The following is a 21,322-nucleotide window of genomic DNA, read 5'->3' as shown; positions in this document are numbered from 1 at the left end:
CAGGTTCTTATGGAAGTTTTAGAGTTTGATGAGCTATAGTTTTTTGACTAATCGTAAAGCATGACTTGCTTAATTTTGATGTCAAGGTGGAGATTGTGGAAAATGTTGCCTCCAAAATTAGCAAGTGGCAAATAGTTCAGGGGTTATTTCTGTAACTTATCATTTACTATTCATAGTTTGACTATGAATAGTAATCTAATATGAAATTGAAAATGAAATTGGACGGAATGGAGGCGCAACAATTTTTTGGACGGCATTTTTGTTTTCACATTAGATTTATATTCTCCTCTTTGGCTATAAATAGCCAGAGAGACTTAACCCACAAAAATAACCCAACAATCAATATATATATATATATATATATATATATATATATATATATATATATATATATATATATATACTGATACACCACCATATATTTTAGCCCTCTCACTCTATTTGTAATCTTTTTCATAATCCCTGTAAACACTGCAAGTTATAGTGAATTGTTTCTCGGCTTCCTCTGTTAGGATCGAGACACTTAACACACGACTCTAAATACACACACAGCTCACGAAAAACAAGAACATAAGGATGAACACGAGGGATTTAACGTGGTTCGGCCCTTCTCTGACCTACGTCCACCGGTAACTAGGAATTTATATTTCTTGGTGCTAATCTGCACTCTTTCTGTGTTACTCTAGATACAAGTTTTACAAATACAGAATAATCTCTTATATAGAGATGGAAATCAGAAGTAGTCAAAAAAACACAACTGGGTCTTCATTCAACAATTGTGGCTTCACAACTTCACATTGTTCCTGCCATTTTTGACCAGCTTTTCTGTGGATTCACACTCAACATTTCTGTGGATTCACACTCAACATTTCTGTGGATTCATACTCAACAATCTCCCACTTGAAGCCACGAAACAATCTTCACATGTGCTTCAACTGTGCATCTGTATTTGATCTTAACTCCTTCCTAGTTACCCTGGCCTTCTCTTCAATTACCTGAAGGCTAGTTGAAGCTTCCGTTAGCTCCAACACATCAGTCATGGCTAAGTCTGCCACTGACCTGTTCTCTGTCTCCATCGGCTCCCACTGAAATGAACTGCCCGATCCTGGAACATCCTGAGAACAAACGACACTCTCCATGTGAAGCAGATAATATGGAGAGACTTTTACAGATGGAATACTGGTTCTCTTAACCCACTGTGTTCTGGGTATTCTAGCTGAAGCACAACCCTTGCTCCCACTGCTATGAATGCCCTTGACTGGTTTTTCTGAACCGTTCCAAACACGTTCAACCTGAATCTGACCTGTGACTCTGGGTTTGCCATCTGCAAAGGAAACCTTCTTCTGTCCACGAGACTCTATGAACCGGATTTTGTTTTTCTTCTGAACTGGGACGGTTACTCCCTCAGATGGTAAACTGACCATATATAATGAACCCCTCTTATGTCCACGAGCTATCACAAGATTTCCTTTGACAACCTTCCACTGCCCATTCCTGAACTTAACCTCGTGTCCCTGTTCATCCAACTGCCCAACAGAAATAAACTGTTTCTTCAGACTTGGAATTACCCGGACATCCTTCAAAGTCCATGGACCAACTGGAGTCTTCAAATCTAAGTCACCTATGCTCGTCACATCAAGAACCTCATCGTTCGCCAGTCTTACCTTAGCAAAATCTCCTTCTTTCAGATTCTGCAGTGCTTCACGGCTGTGGGTAGCGTGAAATGAAGCACCCGAATCCATAACCCAGGAATCCACATTGCTCTCCACACTACAGATCAAAACATCATCATCTGAATGGTCTACTGCAACGTTAACTTCTTTCTTGTCTTTTGGACATTGATTCCTGAAATGTCCAACCTCTTTACAGTTCCAACAAGTCACATCATTTCGAGTCCTCGACTGACTCCTTCTCCTGTTCCCGCTCCCACTACCTCTGTTATTTCTTCTACCTCTGACCGCATTCAATTGTTCACTTGATGATTCCCCGGAATTTCTTCGTCTGACGTCTTCGCCTAGAATTAAATCCCGAATTCCCTCAAAAGTGAGCTCTTTTGATCCTGAGGAACTAGTAACGGCTGTAACTGTTCCGGACCAACTGTCAGGTAATGATGATAACAGTAGTAAAGCTTGAACTTCGTCCTCAAATTTTATTCCCACTGACCCAAGTCTGGATAAAATCGAGTTCAAATTGTTGATGTGTACTGTAACTGAACTTCCTTCCCTTATCCTCGTGTTGACTAGCTCCCGAATCAGGAAGACTTTATTTGCTGCCGACGGCTTCTTGTACATATTAGACAATGCCTCCATGATTCCCTTTGCCGAGGTCTCCTTCAAAATGTTGAAGGCAACATCCTTTGACAAAGTCAGTCTAATAAATGCCTTGGCCTTCTTATCCAAAGTCTCCCAGTTTGTGATCGCCTCCGGTTTTTCACCTAAAACTGCGTCCAAGTCTTTCTGTACGAGCAAATCTTCAATTTGCATCTTCCACCAACCAAAATCTTTCCCATCAAACTTCTCAATCCGGAGGTGATCACAAACTGGGAGACTTTGGATAAGATGGCCAACGCATTTATTAGACTGACGTTGTCAAAGGATGTTGCCTTCAACATTTTGAAGGAGACCTCGGCAAAGGGAATCATGGAGGCATTGTCTAATATGTACGAGAAGCCGTCGGCAGCAAATAAAGTCTTCCTGATTCGGGAACTAGTCAACACGAGGATGAGGGAAGGAAGTTCAGTTACAGTACACATCAACAATTTGAACTCGATTTTATCCAGACTTGGGTCAGTGGGAATAAAATTTGAGGACGAAGTTCAAGCTTTACTACTGTTATCATCATTACCTGACAGTTGGTCCGGAACAGTTACAGCTGTTACTAGTTCCGCAGGATCGAAAGAGCTCACTTTTGAGGGAATTCGGGATTTAATTCTAGGCGAAGACGTCAGACGAAGAAATTCCGGGGAATCATCAAGTGAACAATTGAATGCGGTCAGAGGTAGAAGAAATAACAGAGGTAGTGGGAGCGGGAACAGGAGAAGGAGTCAGTCGAGGATCGAAATGATGTGACTTGTTGGAACTGTAAAGAGGTTGGACATTTCAGGAATCAATGTCCAAAAGACAAGAAAGAAGTTAACGTTGTAGTAGACCATTCAGATGATGATGTTTTGATCTGTAGTGTGGAGAGCAATGTGGATTCCTGGGTTATGGATTCGGGTGCTTCATTTCACGCTACCCATAGCCGTGAAGCACTGCGGAATCTGAAAGAAGGAGATTTTGGTAAGGTAAGACTGGCGAACGATGAGGTTCTTGATGTGACGAGCATAGGTGACTTATATCTGAAGACTCCAGTCGGTCAATGGAATTTGAAGGATGTCCGGGTAATTCCAAGTCTGAAGAAACAGTTGATTTCTGTTGGGCAGTTGGATGAACAGGGACACGAGGTTAAGTTCAGGAATGGGCAGTGGAAGGTTGTCAAAAGAAATCTTGTGATAGCTCGTGGACATAAGAGGGGTTCATTATATATGGTCAGTTTACCGTCTGAGGGAGTAACCGTCCCAGTTCATAAGAAAAACAAAATCCGGTTCATAGAGTCTCGTTGACAGAAGAAGGTTTGCTTTGCAGATGGCAAACCCAGAGTCACAGGTCAGATTCAGGTTGAACGTGTTTGGAACGGTTCAGAAAAAACAGTCAAGGGCATTTATAGCAGTGGGAGCATGTGCTTTGTTTCAGCTAGAATACCCAGAACACAGTGGGTTAAGAGAACCAGCATTCCATCTGTAAAAGTCTCTCCAGATTATCTGCTTCACATGGAGAGTGTCGTTTGTTCTCAGGATGTTCCAGGATCGGGCAGTTCATTTCAGTGGGAGCCGGTGGAGACAGAGAACAGTTCAGTGGCAGACTTAGCCATGACTGATGTGTTGGAGCTAACGGAAGCTTCAACTAGCCTTCAGGTAAATTGAAGAGAAGGCCAGGGTAACTAGGAAGAAGTTAAGATCAAATACAAATGCACAGTTGAAGCACAGGTGAAGATTGTTCTGTGGCTTCAAGTGGGAGATTGTTGAGTATGAATCCACAGAAATGTTGAGTGTGAATCCACAGAAATGTTGAGTGTGAATCCACAGAAAAGCTGGTCAAAAAGGCAGGAACAATGTGAAGTTGTGAAGCCACAATTGTTGAATGAAGACCCAGTTGTGTTTTTTGACTACTTCTGATTTCCATCTCTATATAAGAGATTATTCTGTATTTGTAAAACTTGTATCTAGTGTAACACAGAAAGAGTGCAGATTAGCACCAAGAAATGTAAATTCCTAGTTACCGGTGGACGTAGGTCAGAGAAGGACCGAACCACGTTAAATCCCTCATGTTCATCCTTGTGTTCTTGTTTTTCGTGAGCTGTGTGTGTGTTTAGAGTCGATACTTAAGCATCTGTTTAATATTTTCTAACAATTTTAACTTCAAATATTACATATTTACACCGCATTATTAAGTGATCATTCAAAATTATTGATTTATGGTAAAAAAAGAATAAATATTAAAATCTCATCTCCTTTATCTTGGTCCTCCCTCCTAGTGACCATCTCGGCTCCCCTCTGTGTCTCCTTCATTAGGTCATATATGAAGCCTTAAAGGACATCTCACTTCAGTTGTTTGTAAATCTCACCTGAAACTGGATGTTCTTGCATCATCCCCTACTTGTCCTACAACTTTTTCACTTCAATTTAAGATTTCACTCATCTGATACCCAAAAAGTATACTTTCTTTTGGAAACATGTTGTCTGTTCTTGGATTCCGACAATATCTTGTAAGCATTGCCTTTTTTCTATTTTACTGGGTATATGTTTTATGTTACTCGCATCTTAAATTATGATTTTAGATTTCCACTCACTGAATAATGTGTTGAAGATGATAAGATATGGTCGTTGAATTTACGCTATGCCTTGCATTTTCCATGCTTGATGATGATGAAAATGCACCTGAGATTGATATGGTAGTGGAGGAAAGTGATTGCAATGGAGGAACAGATACGGGAGCTAGATGAGGAAGATGGTGAAAGGGGAAAGAGGGGGACAGTGGGGCGATATGTGGGTGGTGGGGCCTATGGATAATTCAATGATAATTAATAATACAAAATAAAAGAAGGGAAAAATAGTCGTTTTATAAGGCATTAACAGACTTAAGTTAACGGTGTGAGTGATGGGGATCAAAATTGCAAAATGTTTTTTTTTTTTGTAACTAAACCAAAAAACCAGATAACCAATTGTGTACATTAGTTTAAAAATGTTATTTTTACGTATTTGTGTAAGTGCGAGTATTTTGCATATTTATTGTAGGTATCAAATAAGTCATCATTGGAAATTATTTAAAATCTGTTAGTTTAATCGCTGTCAACTTTAGTTATGTAAATAGATTTAAACAGGTGTGCCATTTATGAATAATTAAATTAAATTTTAGTTGATGGAAATTCTGAATTATATTTGTTGTTGAATGTTTGCAGATTAATGTTATATCCAAGGCAGAGATTTCAGAGGTGGATGGTAATATTCCTGACGTTGAATCCTCAATTCATCCCAAACCTTTTCACGTTAATCACCTTCAAACACTTGATGTAAGGGGCTGTAAGGATGTTGAAGTGGTGTTTGAGATAGAGAGTTCCAGTAGCAGCAGCAGCAGCACAGATTTCACAACTCCGCATAAATATAATCATCAACCACCACTGCTACTTCCCTACCTCAAGGAATTAACTTTACAAGGTATGGAGAGGATGAGTGATGTGTGGAAGTGCAATTGGAAGAAACTTGTAATTCCTCAAAACCAATCACAATCCTATTCATTCCACAACCTCACAGTCATATACATGGGTTCCTGCAATAGCATAAAGTACTTATTTTCACCTCTCATGGGCAGACTTCTTCCCAACTTAAAGGAGGTCAGGATATATAGGTGTGATGGTATTGAAGAAGTTGTTTCAAATAGAGATATAATTGATGAAAATGAAGAAATAATATCTACTCACAAACACCATCTCCTTCTTCCCTCTTCTTGAAAAACTCGACCTTTATTCTCTGCCAAGCCTAAAGAGTATCGATGGCGATACTACAATCACAACTACTTCTATCCATGATCAGTTCAAGGTATCATTTCTCTTAACTAGTAGATCCTTTACACATTCAGTTATTTGTTTTATTTATTTATTTTAATATTTTCTTCTCCATTAGCTGCTTTATATAACTCAATAAGCTAATTCTTCTGAAGCTGGAAAGACAAAATAACTAACTAAATACCTAATTTTTTTTTTCCAGTTTATTCGTTTGCATAGGTCATTAAAGTTATTTCTCTTAAGCATGGTTATAAATCATATCAAAGGCATTTTTTTATCCAGTTTTAGTTAAGTTAACTAAAACAGATGATGGATTTAGACCGGATTGTGAGGGAGAGAAAAAAATTGATTGATAAATGTATATAAGTCATATCAACATTACTCTTGATTGTTTGTTAAGTAAAAATGATTTTATTCATGTTTTTTTTTCCCTAGCTTGCAATTTTAGCTTAATAAAGTTCAGTTTGTTGTTTAAAAGAAATATCTTTTTTTTCTAATCTTTCAAAAAAAAAAAAAAAAAATTTCTGACATGGAACTGAAAAATATAAAACTTTACCTAACTATATCTAGTGTTCCAACTGACATGGAACTGAAAATCTTTTTAAGACATTGATCGATCATCGAGCCAAACGACAAGATTGTCAGTTATGGGAAGTCTCCAGATCTTCATTTATCAAGTATAATTTCCCAAGTCTATATTGAAAATGACTCCCTTGAAAAGAAAAATTGTTCTAAAAATGCTTTTTATTCTGAATATTAGAATCAAGATAGATTTTGCAATATACAATCTAATGAACAATCATAGATGTATAATAAACGCACCTTTATTTTCACGATAGACACTGATATTGATAAGAGTCATTATTTGTTTCTTGGATTTGGCCTTCTCAATAATTCTATATTCACAAATGCAAAAATATAAACTTTTTTGAGAATTCTATATTCACAAATGCTAAAATATAAACTTTCTTTTCTAAAGATCAGATTATCTAGACCAAAATATGTGGGTTTAGATGTAGCACACACACATGATGGAAGACTTGGAATAAATTAATTATTGATAACGGCTGATCAGATGCTAACATTCTCCATATTAAATATTTCTTCCTTTTGTCACTGTGTCCTAAATTAACCCTTCATGTTAGTAAAATTATTTAAAACATGAAGAAGATGATGCATGTAATCAATGCAGGTACCGAAATATAAGCATATTGATCTCAAACTCATTTCCTAATAATAAATTTAGGAGTAAAGTTATGTTTTCATTTTCCCACATTGAGGAGGTAATGGGTTATAGAGTCCAATGCCTTTTATTTTCTCTTAATAAACCATGGCACTATACTAATTTTGAACTGGGCTATATACAGAAAAACCACTATATTTTAGTCATTTTCTCTGTTCAACATACTTTCCTTTATTTTCTTATTATATCATCCTACTTTCATTTCTTCCAGTTATAGCATCATACTTTGAAAAATTATATGTGGCTACAACGGCCTGATATGAAAAGTCGTAAGTACAATGTCATAATTGGGTGGATTTTCAAAGTATCTATATGGTGGTCTTGGGTCATTTATTAAATGCTAAAATGATATAAATAACAATTTACTTTCATTGATTTGCGTATAAGAGCATCTTACTTTCATTTTTTCCTATTAAAGCATTGTACTTTAAGTAACTCACCCATTAATTGCAATCTCATTCAAATACAAAGGATTTCCGTTGCTGCAATATAAAGAAATGAATGTAGGATGCTATAATTAACGAATAAATGGAAATTCTTTGCTATTTCTTTCATTTAGACCTTCTTCAGTACAGATAAGTAAATTTCATATAAAAGTTTCTGCTGAGGTGTCACGCCAGTGGTGACCTGGAATTTGTGAAAAGTCCAATGCCATTTATTTTCTCTTCATAAGTCATGGCACTCTATTTCAGTTTGTCTCATGAAAGTCAACCAAGTTTGGAGAAATATTCTATGCCGACCACTTTGAGCTGCTATACCATGTTAAAGTGGTCGTAATAGAAAATTGTAAAAGTTGATTGTCTTTAGTAAAATTAATTGGACTAAACTTTGACAACTTTTCCAATTATGACCACTTTAACCTGCTATAGTAGGTCAATGTGGTCAATATTCAATATAGAAAGAAATTTCAAACTTGGATAGGTCTAATAAGCTAAAACTGAAATGGAGTTGTTAAACTGCAAAGAAATAGCTGAAATATAGTGATTTTTCTGTATATTGCCCTTTTGGATTTCAACTTCCATTGTCCACATTGTTACTTAATTACCTTAGTTGTAGGAAGCACTCGTGTTTGTAACCACACTTTTAGAAACAGATGATATGTTAAATTCAACTAAGCTTTGTTAATTTAAATAGATCCATTGATTTTTAATGTGTTGTTGTAGTGTTCTGAAGTCGGTGTTGCTTCTTGGTTCTTATGCCAATACTCCAAAAAGATTTATATAGAGTACTGTCCTGCCCTATCAAGAGTGTTTCCATCTTATGTAGTGGGACAATTGAATAAGCTCGAAGAGTTGACAATTTGGAACTGTAAGTCAATAGTGGAGGTATTTGAAATTGAAGGTGTCAACAATGATGGTGTTGATAGTACTACTAATGTTGGTGATGGAAGTGATGATACTTGTACTGCAATCATCATCCCAAGGTCGTCAAATATGACTTTGCTTCAATTGCCCAACCTAACGATATTGAAAATAGAAAGATGTGAAGGTTTGGAATATATATTCACAAGTTCCACACTTGAAAGCCTCAAGCATCTCAAAGTACTGACGGTAGAAGAATGCAAGGCAGTGAAAGTGATTGTGAAGGAAGACGGAGAGCACAGAGAAACATCTAAATCTATAATAGTCTTCCCACGTCTCAAGTCTCTTACACTGGCAGATTTACCAGATCTCAAGGGTTTCTTCTTGGGAACGAACGAGTTCAGATGGCCAGTATTGGAAAAGGTTAAGATTTATGGGTGCCCACAAATGATGAATTTCACATCTGGTCACTCGAAGGCTCCGAAGCTCAACTACATACATACAGGATTAGGCAAGCATAGTCTTGATCAATGTGGCCTCAACTTCCATTTGATCAATGCTACACATGAGGTATGTTGTTACTTTACTTCATCATTTAACCAGGTCAATGTGTCATTTATGATATTCAACATATTATTTGCTTACAAAAATTAGGTGGTTCATATGTGAATTTCACAAGGAAACACAAAACAAAACCAAATTAAGATACATCACCACTTCCCATTTTTTATATCCATAAAAAGTTATGAAAATATGCAATTTTATTTTTTATTATAGATTAATATTTCATTCCTAAGATATTAAATTGCCCCTTATGTTACAAAAGATGTTATATTCACTAATTCATAAGTTAGCAATTTAATATTTAAATCAAGTTAGATGAACTAAAGACAAAGGCCCAATTGACGCATTCACTGTGGGTGGTTTTTTCCATGTCCAACATTTCTGAACATATACAATACTAGTTTTGATCAGAATCAGATCAACAACCCCTTCTTCTTTAATTACATTGTCCCTATTTTCACCTGCTCGCATCACAGAGAAAGAAGGTAAAGAAAGGAGGAGTTGGGTGGGGGTTAGGGGTTTATTTTCTTTTTTGAATTTATTAATGTTTGATAAATATTAAATAAAATGTAAAAAAGAAATTAAAACAGTAAATCAGTCTTTTCAATTTTGATACAAACCTAGTGAAAAGGACCAAAATGATGGACCAGCCCCCTGCAGCCCCTGGACAAAATAAAAAGGAAAACAAGGAAGTGTTCCCTCCTGTTGTTGCACACGAGAAGAAAAGGAGAAAGCAGATGGAGATGTTACTTTAATCTGGACTCAACTACTCTCTATTAATCAAAAGCAAGTGGCTATAAATAGCCTACAAAAAACTAACGGGAATAAACAACCTAAAGCCTAAAAACTAGCCATTACTCCTAAAGAAAAGCACCTACAGTGACCAAGTATTCATCACGTTTTCTCTATTTGAACTTGGTCAAAAGTCCTTTATTCAAACATTAAATAAACAATCAAATACTACCCATACCCATAACTTCAATAAACCCATGACCCATGTCAAGATTACCCAACACTCAACCCCTTAATCTTGACATCAATCTGATTCTTCAAAGCAGTGCTGGCTCATTATCATCTTCAGTCAAATGAACTTCTTCTTTCAATTCCTTTTTAGGACACTCAGCTGCATAATGTCCATAGTCTTGACAATTATAGCATTTAATATGTCTCGTCTCGATACATACCTTGCTCCCTTCGATCTTCATAGTTTTGGAACCGGCCATCTCGACCTCTACCACGACCCCTTCCTTGACACCGACCTCTTCCTTGTCCAGATTGATCTTGATTGAAGTTACCACGCTTGGTTCTCTCTTCCCATTCCTCTTTTGACAATAAAAGTTTGTTTTGATTTTGATCATTATCATCTTCAGTCAAATGAACTTCTTCTTTCAATTCCTTTTTAGGACACTCAGCTGCATAATGTCCATAGTCTTGACAATTATAGCATTTAATATGTCTCTTGTCTCGATACATACCTTGCTCCCTTCGATCTTCATAGTTTTGGAACCGGCCATCTCAACCTCTACCACGACCCCTTCCTTGACACCGACCTCTTCCTTGTCCAGATTGATCTTGATTGAAGTTACCACGCTTGGTTCTCTCTTCCCATTCCTCTTTTGACAATAAAAGTTTGTTTTGATTTTGATCATTATCATCTTCATCAAGAACCTTGATTCTCTCTTCATATGCCTTCAACCTTCCCACAGCTTCCTCAAGTGACATGTCCTCTATCTCGGAGTATTGCTCAATAGATGCAACAATCTGCAAAAACTTCTTAGGAACCGAATTTAGTAGTTTTCTTACCACTATCTCATCCTCCAAGCTAGACCCAAGACTCTTGAATTTGGATGCAATCTCACTAAGTTTCCCTGAAAACTCATCAATCGTGTCACCCTCTTTCATCTTCAACATCTCTAGCTCGGTTCTAAGTGTTTGAAGTCTTGCTTTTTGAACTCTTTCGGCTCCCAAATACCGCACACGAAGCGCTTCCCACACATCTTTTGCATCCTTATGCTTAGCCACTTGAAGCAATATATCTTCAGGTAGAGTTTGAAACACAAATGCTCTTGCCATCAAATTTTTCTTTGCCTCAATCGCTTTTCCAGTTTCCGGATTAACCGCTTCCCACAAGCCGTATGCTTGTAAGACCGACTCCACCATAATTGACCAACTTGTATAATTTGTAGTTGTTAACTTGGGGCATTGCAGTGGGATACTTTGGCTGGTCACGGGTACAACCTGACTTGATCCTCCCGGGTTTGTTGCTGGCATCTTCCCTAACTTGACCTTTCTTCTTGTACAGAACCAACCAATTTAGATCACACACACAGATCACACAGATCTGATTTATTTTCGATCCTTTTTCTTTCTTCAAACCACCCACACACACTTGCAGGTGCACCAGAAATATTGTTTTCTGATCTTCTTTCTCACTTTGACTAACTTCTTCACATAGATTGGCTTCACCACACAGGTTCCTGTCTTCTTTGTTCACCCAGAACTTGAATTGAGCACACAACACTTTCTCAGCACACACCACTTTCTTAGCACACAGCTTTTTCTTCACACATATCAAAAGAAAAACCAATCACACAGATTTTGTTTTGGAACTCGACTCACACAGGCTTTCGGCTCACACAGAACTGCAACAGCAACAAGTTCACATAGAACCTCAGGTTTGTTGTGTTCCAGCCTCCAAAGCCTCCAAAGCTACAGTAGCCATCATTGTTGACAAAATGAAACATACGGGACAAGTTTTTCTTCCCACCCTATGATGAACACAATTAATAGACGCAACTACAATGGTGGCTGCCAAGACTATAAATAGAGACTTCATTCTTCAGTTGTATGCATCCCAAAAACACAGAGAAACAGATAGTATAACACTTAGAGAGAGAGTGTTAGTGAAAGGGTTGGTTTTTTGTAATAGTTGAGTGTGAGAGTTGCTCCTCCTATTGTAATTCTATTTTCGTGTTTAATATTAGAGTTTTTCGACCCCAACAACTGGTATCAGAGCCGGGTTCGGTGTCCAGGGAATTCTTTACGAATTTCTCTGTTTTTTCGTCAAAATTTTTTTGTCTCAAAATCCGTTTTTGAGTACACCGTTGGAAAGGGCTTGTTTCAGGGATTCCGAAAATATATTTTTCGTAATTTTTTGACCACCAGAAGGCCCTCAAATCGTTGGTCAAAGTTGGTCAAATTTCGCCGGAAAAACCAGGTGGCCGGAGAAGACCGCCGGGGAAGAAGGAGTGACGTCATCAGTGAGGTCATCATTGACCAGAATTTCAGGAAGTTGCAGTTTAGCCCCTGAAGTTCCAGAAAATTGCAGAAAGGTCCCTTTGTTTCTGAAAAACTGCAGTTCGGTCCCTGTTCTTCTGAAAACATCTGTTTTGGTCCCTGGAGTTCTGAAAAGTTTCAGAAAAATCCCTGGTTGGCAGAAATATTTCAGATTGGCCCCTGTAAGTTCCGAAAATTACAGTTTAGCCCCTATAGTTCTGAAAAGTTACAAATTAGCACATAACTTTTCAAGAAAGTATATTTTGAGCCCGAAAAATTCTACCCCACCATTTTTGACGCTTCCGAATCCAACCGAGAGCTCGGTTTTATCTAATTTTTCAACGAAATATTTGTAAAATAAATTTGCAATTATTTTCGATGGAATCTACAAGTACGATTACGATGGTTCGACTTACGCCCACAAATTACAACATGTGGAAGCCAAGGATGGAAGATTTGCTTAATCTGAAAGATTTAGCAGAGCCTATAGAAAAGCAAGGCGTCAAACCCAACACGAAGACAGACGAAGTTTGGACGAGAATAAACAGGAAAACGGTGGCACAAATTCGACAGTGGATCGACCACAGTGTTTTTCATCATGTCTCTCAAGAGACAGACACATACAAACTTTGGGAGAAGCTCGAGAATATGTATCAGGCAAAGACGGCACGCAACAAGACCTTGCTGATGAGGCGCCTTGTAAACCACAAGTTACGAAGTGGTACGTCCATAACCGAGCATACGAGTCAGTTCCAGGATCTCGTAAACCAGCTCGGTGCTGCTGATTGGGTTCTCAAAGACGAGGAACAAGCCATATTGCTCTTGAGTTCTCTACCAGATAATTGGGAGACGCTTGTTGTGACTCTCAGCAATTCTGCCCCCGGTGGTAAAGTGACAATGGAGATGGTCACAGATGCCCTAATGAACGAGGAAGCCAGAAGGAAAGAAGCTGGTACAGACCAGTCTTTTGCCCTCGTGTCAGAAAACAAAGAAAGAGGCGGAGGCAGAACTGGAGGCCGAGGTCGAGGTAGAGGCAGAGGTAGACATGGTCAAAGTAGAGGAAGATCCCAAGATCGTGGGAAATCGCGAGAGCGAGGTAAATCTTCAAATACATGGTTCGAAGGCTATTGCAATCATTGTAACTATTATGGCCACAAAAGGAGTGATTGCCGAAGGTTCTTATGAGAGCAGCCCGAGACAAGCCAGAATCCAAGCACGGAGAATGGTGAAACCATGGTCACCATAACACAAGACGTTGCCCTTGTTACATACGAGGAGGAAGCATGCCTACATGTTGAAACTCATGATGATGAGTGGGTGATTGATAGCGCTGCATCATATCATTCGACTCCAAACCGGGATTTATTCAGTACTTATAAACCTGGAGACCATGGTACCGTGAAGATGGGAAACACCATTTTCTCAAGCATTGCTGGTATTGGTGATGTGCATTTAAAGACCAATGTTGGATGTACATTGGTGTTGAAAGATGTTCGGCATGTCCCAGAGCTGAGAATGAATCTTATCTCAGTTGGAGCTCTTGACGTCCAAGGATATGATAATAAATTCAAAAATGGCACCTGGAAGTTGTTGAAAGGTGTTATGGTTGTTGCAAGGGGAAAACTTGACGGTACTCTTTATAAAAGTCATGCAAAGTTGCTTCAACCAAGTCTCAATGTTGTTAAAGAAGAGACATCACCAAACTTGTGGCATAGAAGACTAGGCCACATGAGCGAGAAGGGATTGACGACTCTTGCAAAGAAGGAGTCCATTTCAATGGCAAAAGATGTTGCCTTGGATCCTTGTAAATACTGCCTATTCGGGAAACAACACAGAGTTTCCTTTAGCTCCACAAGAAAGAACCGCTCTGAGTTGCTGAGCTTTGTCCACTCCGACGTATGTGGACCCATTGAAGTAGAATCTCTTGGTGGAAGCCGGTATTTTGTGACATTCATTGACGATGCGTCACGAAAGGTATGGGCATACTGTTTGAGAACGAAGGACCAAGTATTGGACCGCTTCAAAGCTTTTCATGCAATGGTGGAAAGACAAACAGGCAAGAAGCTAAAATGTCTCCGATCAGATAATGGAGGCGAATACTATTCCCGTGAGTTCTCTAAATACTGCACGGAACATGGTATCAGACATGAAAAGACTGTCCCACGAACCCCACAACACAATGGTGTAGCAGAACGGATGAATCGCACCATTATTGAGAAAGTTCGATGCATGCTCAGCATGACTAAACTCCCAAAGCCATTATGGGGTGAAGCTGTATTGACATCTTGCTATCTAATAAATAGGTCACCTTCCGCTCCATTGAATTTTGAAGTTCCGGAAAAGATATGGACGGGTAAAGACATATCATATTCTCACTTGAGAGTATTTGGGTGCAAGGCGTTTGCACATGTATCAAGTGAACTGCGGAAGAAGTTGGACCTCAAATCCACTCCATGCATCTTTATTGGATATGGAGATGAAGAGTTCGGGTACAGGCTATGGGACCCAGAACTAAAGAAGGTTATTCAAAGTAGAGATGTGGTTTTCTATGAAAACCAGTATTATGATTTCAAGGCACCGGTTAACAAGCAACAAAGCTCCAAAGTTTCAGATATAATATCTGAAAATAAAGAAGATGTTTCCGCTGAAGAAGTGGATGAAGAAGTCGATGATGCATATCAAGAAGGTGTTGATGAGGGGGAGCTTCCACCCCTGGATAATTCAGATCCACTGCTAGAAGTTGCAAACGAAGGAACTCAAGTTAGACGATCCGAACGAGTACGTGCTCCATCAACAAGATATCCGACTTCAAACTACATCCTTCTTACTAGTGAGGGGGAGCCAGAGAGTTTTCAAGAAGCTCAATCTCATATTGACAAAGCAAATTGGCAGAAGGCCATGGAAGAAGAAATGAATTCTTTGCAGAAGAATCAAACATATGAGTTGGTAAACCTCCCCAAAGGAAAGAAAGCCTTGAAAAACAAGTGGGTTTTCAAGTTGAAGAAAGACGGCAAGGGAAATACTATGAAGTATAAGGCGAGACTCGTTGTCAAAGGTTTCCAACAAAAAGAAGGAATCGACTTTGATGAAATTTTTTTGCTAGTTGTGAAGATGATGTCTATCCGAGTTGTACTCGGATTAGTTGCCAGTCTAGATCTTGAACTTGAGCAGATGGATGTGAAAACAGCCTTTCTCCATGGTGATTTGGATGAAGAAATATACATGGAGCAACCTGATGGCTTTAAAGTCCCAAAGAAAGAGCATCCCGTCTGTAAATTAAAGAAGAGCCTTTATGGTCTTAAGCAAGCCCCAAGGCAGTGGTACAAGAAGTTTGATTCATTTATGATGAATCATGAGTACAAGAGAACTGTTGCAGACCATTGTGTCTATCTGAAGAAGTTTCCAGATGGGAAATTTGTCATCCTTTTGCTCTACGTGGATGATATGTTGATAGTGGGCCAAGATGCAATGATGATCAACAACTTGAAGAAGGATTTGTCTAAGTTCTTTGATATGAAAGACTTAGGCCAAGCACAACAGATATTGGGCATGAAAATTATCCGTAATAGAAAATCAAGAAAATTGTTCTTATCACAGGAAGAGTATGTTGAACGTGTGATCAAAAGGTTCAACATGGAAAATGCCAAGCCCGTTGGTACGCCCTTGGCTAACCACTTCAAGTTGAGTAAGAAAAATTGTCCATCTTCTGAGAAAGAAAAAGAAGAGATGAAGGCAGTCCCCTATTCCTCAGCCGTAGGAAGTCTTATGTATGCAATGGTGTGTACAAGACCAGATATTGCTCATGCTGTCGGTGTTATGAGTAGATATCTAGCTAATCCGGGAAAACAACATTGGGAAGCAGTCAAATGGATACTTCGATACCTGAAGGGTAGTTCGAAACTATGTTTATGCTACGGGGGAGCAAAGCCAATCGTGGAAGGTTATACAGATGCCGATATGGCAGGAGATCTTGATAGTAGGAAATCTACATCAAGTTACATTTTTACTTTGGCAGGGGGAGCTATCTCGTGGCAATCCAAGTTACAGAAGTGTGTCGCACTGTCAACAACAGAAGCCGAGTATATTGCTGCCGTTGAAGCTGGGAAGGAGCTTATATGGATGAAACAGTTTCTTCAAGAATTAGGCTTTCCACAAGAAGAGTACATCATTCATTGCGATAGTCAGAGTGCTATGGACCTGAGTAAGAACTCGATGTACCATTCCCGTACAAAACATATTGATATACGTTATCACTGGCTTGGAGAAGCAATTGAGGGACGAGAATTGAAGTTGTTAAAGATCAACACCAATAACAATCCTGCAGACATGTTGACAAAGGTGGTGACACAAAAGAAACATAGACTATGTGCTGACATAGTTGGGATGAGGATTGTTGGACGGAGACTGGAGGGGGAGATTTGTTGTGTTCCAGCCTCCAAAGCCTCCAAAGCTACAGTAGCCATCATTGTTGACAAAATGAAACATACGGGACAAGTTTTTCTTCCCACCCTATGATGAACACAATTAATAGACGCAACTACAATGGTGGCTACCAAGACTATAAATAGAGACTTCATTCTTCAGTTGTATGCATCCCAAAAACACAGAGAAACAGATAGTATAACACTTAGAGTGAGAGTGTTAGTGAAAGGGTTGGTTTTTTGTAATAGTTGAGTGTGAGAGTTGCTCCTCCTATTGTAATTATATTTTCGTGTTTAATAGAAGAGTTTTCCGACCCCAACAACAACAGGTTCACATAGAACCTCAGGTTCACATAGAACCTCTTCAAAGATCCCACATGTTGAGCCTAGGGTTCTGATTCCAAATGATGGACCAGCCCCCTACAGCCCCTGGACAAAATAAAAAGGAAAACAAGGAAGTGTTCCCTGTTGTTGTTGCACACGAGAAGAAAAGGAGAAAGCAGATAGAGATGTTACTTTAATCTGGACTCAACTACTCTCTATTAATCAAAAGCAAGTGGCTATAAATAGCCTACAAAAAACTAACGGGAATAAACAACCTAAAGCCTAAAAACTAGCCATTACTCCTAAAGAAAAGCACCTACAGTGACCAAGTATTCATCACGTTTTCTCTATTTGAACTTGGTCAAAAGTCATTTATTCAAACATTAAATAAACAATCAAATACTACCCATACCCATAACTTCAATAAACCCATGACCCATGTCAAGATTACCCAACACTTTGCAATTTTGGAACCACATGGACTGTAACCACAAAAATCGACAAACACAGGTACCAAAATTGCAGTTTTCGCTAAAACATATTTTAATTTGACAAAAAAAAATTGATCAGTTTGTAAAAAAGCAAGCAATCTAACTAGTGGATCAGAGTCTGGGCAAGTATTCAACTAAAGGCATAACAAAATAAACACCTAAGAAAAAGGGCTTTTAAAATTCACATAATTGTTACGCTCCTTAAAAACAGAAGATTTAAGAATTTATATCAAATATATGAATATAAAAAGTTATTTTCTTGTGTATTACAAATGATACTTGGCAAGTTCCTTCTTATTCAAATCATTTGAAAGTTCATAAATCATTAATTAGGAACTTAGAACCAACATCTTCATTCGGTTATGAAAAAAAAACACAAAATAGATGGAAAAAAAAAAGCATTAGCTTATTTTACATATTTTCACTCATATCTATTAATAAATAGATTTTTGTATCGAACTATATTTTGTAATTAAATCATTTATATTGTTTTCATCCAGTTTAATCCAATTATCTAACATATTTTATAAATATTGTAATGTTAGTAGTTACTTAATCAAGTTGTTCTTTTCTCTCTCATCTTCTACAAGCTAAACATTTATGTAGCGTTTATTACCTAAATTTGACAAAAATAGTATTGCTGAGATGATTGTAAAAGTAAAAGTATATCATTCATATATCATTTGTTGTATTTGACAATGCAATAAAAAATACAATAGCATAGTTATCTTTATTTCCTAAAAAAATTGGATGTAAATATTCAGTACATGAAAAATTACATATTTGAAGTAGCCAAAAAACTTAACTTTTACTTTTTGTTTTATCCCCACCCCCACCCCCACCCCCCCCCCCCCCCACACACATACAAGCACACACAAATTGTAATTTTTTACTTTTATTTAGAATGACCGGACAATCATCGATAAAATCCAAATTGTTTAAACAAATCGACGATCATCGATAAAATCTAAATTGTTTAAACAAATGCAATATATAAATCAGAATTAATGGATTGTAAAATATTCAACGTGTCTCCCTCTTTCTCATTGACTAGAATATATATATAATTACAAATGTTACAGTTTAGTACCATGAGAATTACAAAATATATAATATACATCATAAAGTTTCCTAGTCTAATATACCCCCTCAGTCTAAGGGGGAGGATTGCGGACACTTAGTCTGGATCGAAAATCTTGAAAAAGTACTCGTGGTAAACCTTTGGTGAATATATCGGCAACTGGTATCGAGACGGCACATGTAAAACCCTGATTTGGCCGCGTTGTACCTTTTCTCTAACGAAGTGAATATCAATCTCAATGTGTTTAGTGCGTTGATGTTGTATGGGGTTGCCCGACATGTAAATCGCACTAACATTATCACAGTAAACTAAAGAAGTACGCATTGGAGAATGACCCAATTCGAGTAATAAATTACGTAACCAACATATTTCAGCAACTGCATTTGCAACACCTCTATATTCCGCCTCTACACTCGATCGTGAGACTGTGGTTTGCCGTTTAGAAGACCATGATAGAAGGTTATCACCAAGAAAAACGCAATATCCAGAAGTAGAGCGACGAGTGTCTGGACAACCAACCCAATCAGCATCCGTGTATGCTGTAAGAATGGATGGGTTGTTGCGATGCATATGAAGACCCATAGATAGAGTCCCCTTAATATACCTGAGAATGCGTTTAAGAGCATTCATGTGAGCTAGACGAGGAGCATGCATATGCATGCACGCCTGTTGTACTGCGTATGAGATATCGGGTCGAGTGAAAGTGAGGTATTGTAGGGCACCAGCCAAGCTCCGGTAAGTGGTTGGGTCATTATCAAGTCTCCTGTAGAATGACTTAGTTTTCCTGCAGAGTCAACAGGTGTAGTAACCGAATTACAATCTGTCATATTAGCACGACGGAGGATGTCTGTGGCATATGTCTGTGGAGATAGGAATACGCCTCCTGGATTTCTAGTGACAGCAATACCAAGAAAATAATGCAAAGGCCCTAAATCCTTCATGGCAAACTCGTGTGACAGGAAAGACATGAGATGTTGCTTTAATACCGATGATGACATGGTAAGAATGATATCATCCACATAGAGTAAAAGGTAAGCAATGTCGTGACCATTTATATAAACAAACAATGAATGGTCGCATGAACTATGGTGAAATCCCAAAGTGGTGACATAATCTGTGAACCTTTGGTACCATGCCCATGGTGCCTGTTTTAGACCGTACAATGATTTCCTCAGTCTACAAACATGATGAGGATAAGATGGGTGACGGAATCCGGCAGGCTGATGCATATAAACCGTCTCTGCCAGATGTCCATGTAAAAAAGCATTCTTGACATCTAATTGATTAATCTCCCATCCGTGAAATAATGCAATACTAAGAACTGAGCGTATAGTTGCCGGTTTAACAACCGGGCTGAATGTCTCATCGCAATCGACCCCGACCTGTTGTGCTCTCCCGTCACAGACCAGTCGCTCTTTGTAGCGCTCAAGTGAACCATCTGACTTGGTCTTGTGTTTGTAAATCCACATGCAACGTATAACATTCATATGCGGCTCATGAGGTACTAATTCCCAAGTGTTATTGTCAATAAGAGCATTAAACTCATCAGTCATGGCACGGTTCCAAACGGGTTTGTTAAGGGCCTCGGTTAGGTTACGGGGTAATGGTTCGAAGGTAGTAGAAGTGTGTAGGTTGAGGGGTTGTTTTGGTTTTGTGTTCCCAGTCATGCTACGGGTTGTCATAGTGCGGGTTGGTTGAGTAGGGGTTACCGGTGTGGGGTTCGGTGTGGGAGAGGTAGTGACAGATGTCGAAGTGTGATTGATGGGTGAAGGTTGTTGAGTTTTGGTGGGTTTTGGACGCCGACTATAAACGTAGCGGGGAGGGGCGTCAGAGCGAGGAGGATGAGGAAGGGAGGAAGGTGATGGGGGTGGGGTGGGGTGGGGTAGAAGATGAAGGATGTGTAGTAGTGTGTTGGTTTGGAGGTAGAGGTGGTGGGGTAGTATTTTGATTCATAGAAACTGATTTCCATATGGCGGGATGTAGGTCATCGGAAGACGAGTGGAGGAATTCATAAGATGGAGGGATGGAGTGGCGAGTAGCAAAGGGAAAAACATGTTCATCAAAGACGACATGTCTTGAGATAATGATTTTGCGTGTTGACAGTTCGTAGCATTTGTATCCCCTATGATCAGAGGGGTAACCAAGGAAAACACACGGGGTGGATCGATTTTGAAGTTTGTGAATGGAAGTGGAAGGTAATAGGGGATAACAGAGGCATCCAAAGGTTATTAAGTGATGGTATGTTGGATGTTTGCGGTATAGCAAGTATGTAGGAGTGGAATGGTTTTTTTTGTTTTAGTAGGTAGAATATTTAGAAGATATGTGGCCATCTAGAGTGCATGATGCCAAAACGTGGGGGGAAGAGAGGCATGTGTAAGTAAAGTCCGAATTATATTATTAATTGATCGAATTTTACGTTCGGCTTTACCATTTTGTGGTGAAGTGTGGGGGCATGAAAAACGGAAAACCATTCCGTTTTTAGTACAAAAATCATGAAAGGATTTATTATTGTACTCGGTTCC

At 38.7% G+C, this 21,322-nt stretch overlaps 1 protein-coding gene across 1 annotated transcript; it reads left to right on the top strand.

Annotated features, from left to right (window-relative positions):
• Positions 1 to 6,051: 6,051 nt before the first annotated feature.
• On the top strand, positions 6,052 to 9,312 carry LOC145157225 (putative late blight resistance protein homolog R1B-13). The gene is made up of 3 exons (XM_079076293.1): positions 6,052 to 6,133; positions 8,506 to 9,213; positions 9,298 to 9,312. The coding sequence occupies exons 2-3, from the start codon at positions 8,776 to 8,778 to the stop codon at positions 9,310 to 9,312; spliced, it is 453 nt and encodes a 150-aa protein (XP_078932419.1). The 5' UTR covers positions 6,052 to 6,133; positions 8,506 to 8,775.
• The last annotated feature ends 12,010 nt before the right edge of the window (positions 9,313 to 21,322 follow it).

The sequence above is a fragment of the Lactuca virosa genome, chromosome 2 (assembly GCF_052849685.1).
Source record: "Lactuca virosa cultivar CGN04683 chromosome 2, Lactuca_virosa_CGN04683_v6, whole genome shotgun sequence".
Classification (NCBI taxonomy): Eukaryota; Viridiplantae; Streptophyta; class Magnoliopsida; order Asterales; family Asteraceae; genus Lactuca; species Lactuca virosa.
This window is presented reverse-complemented; position numbering and strand designations above follow the sequence as displayed.

Coding starts and splice junctions, on each gene's coding strand:
- LOC145157225 (XM_079076293.1), top strand. CDS start 8,776: ATGACTTTGCTTCAATTGCCCAACCTAACGATATTGAAAATAGAAAGA.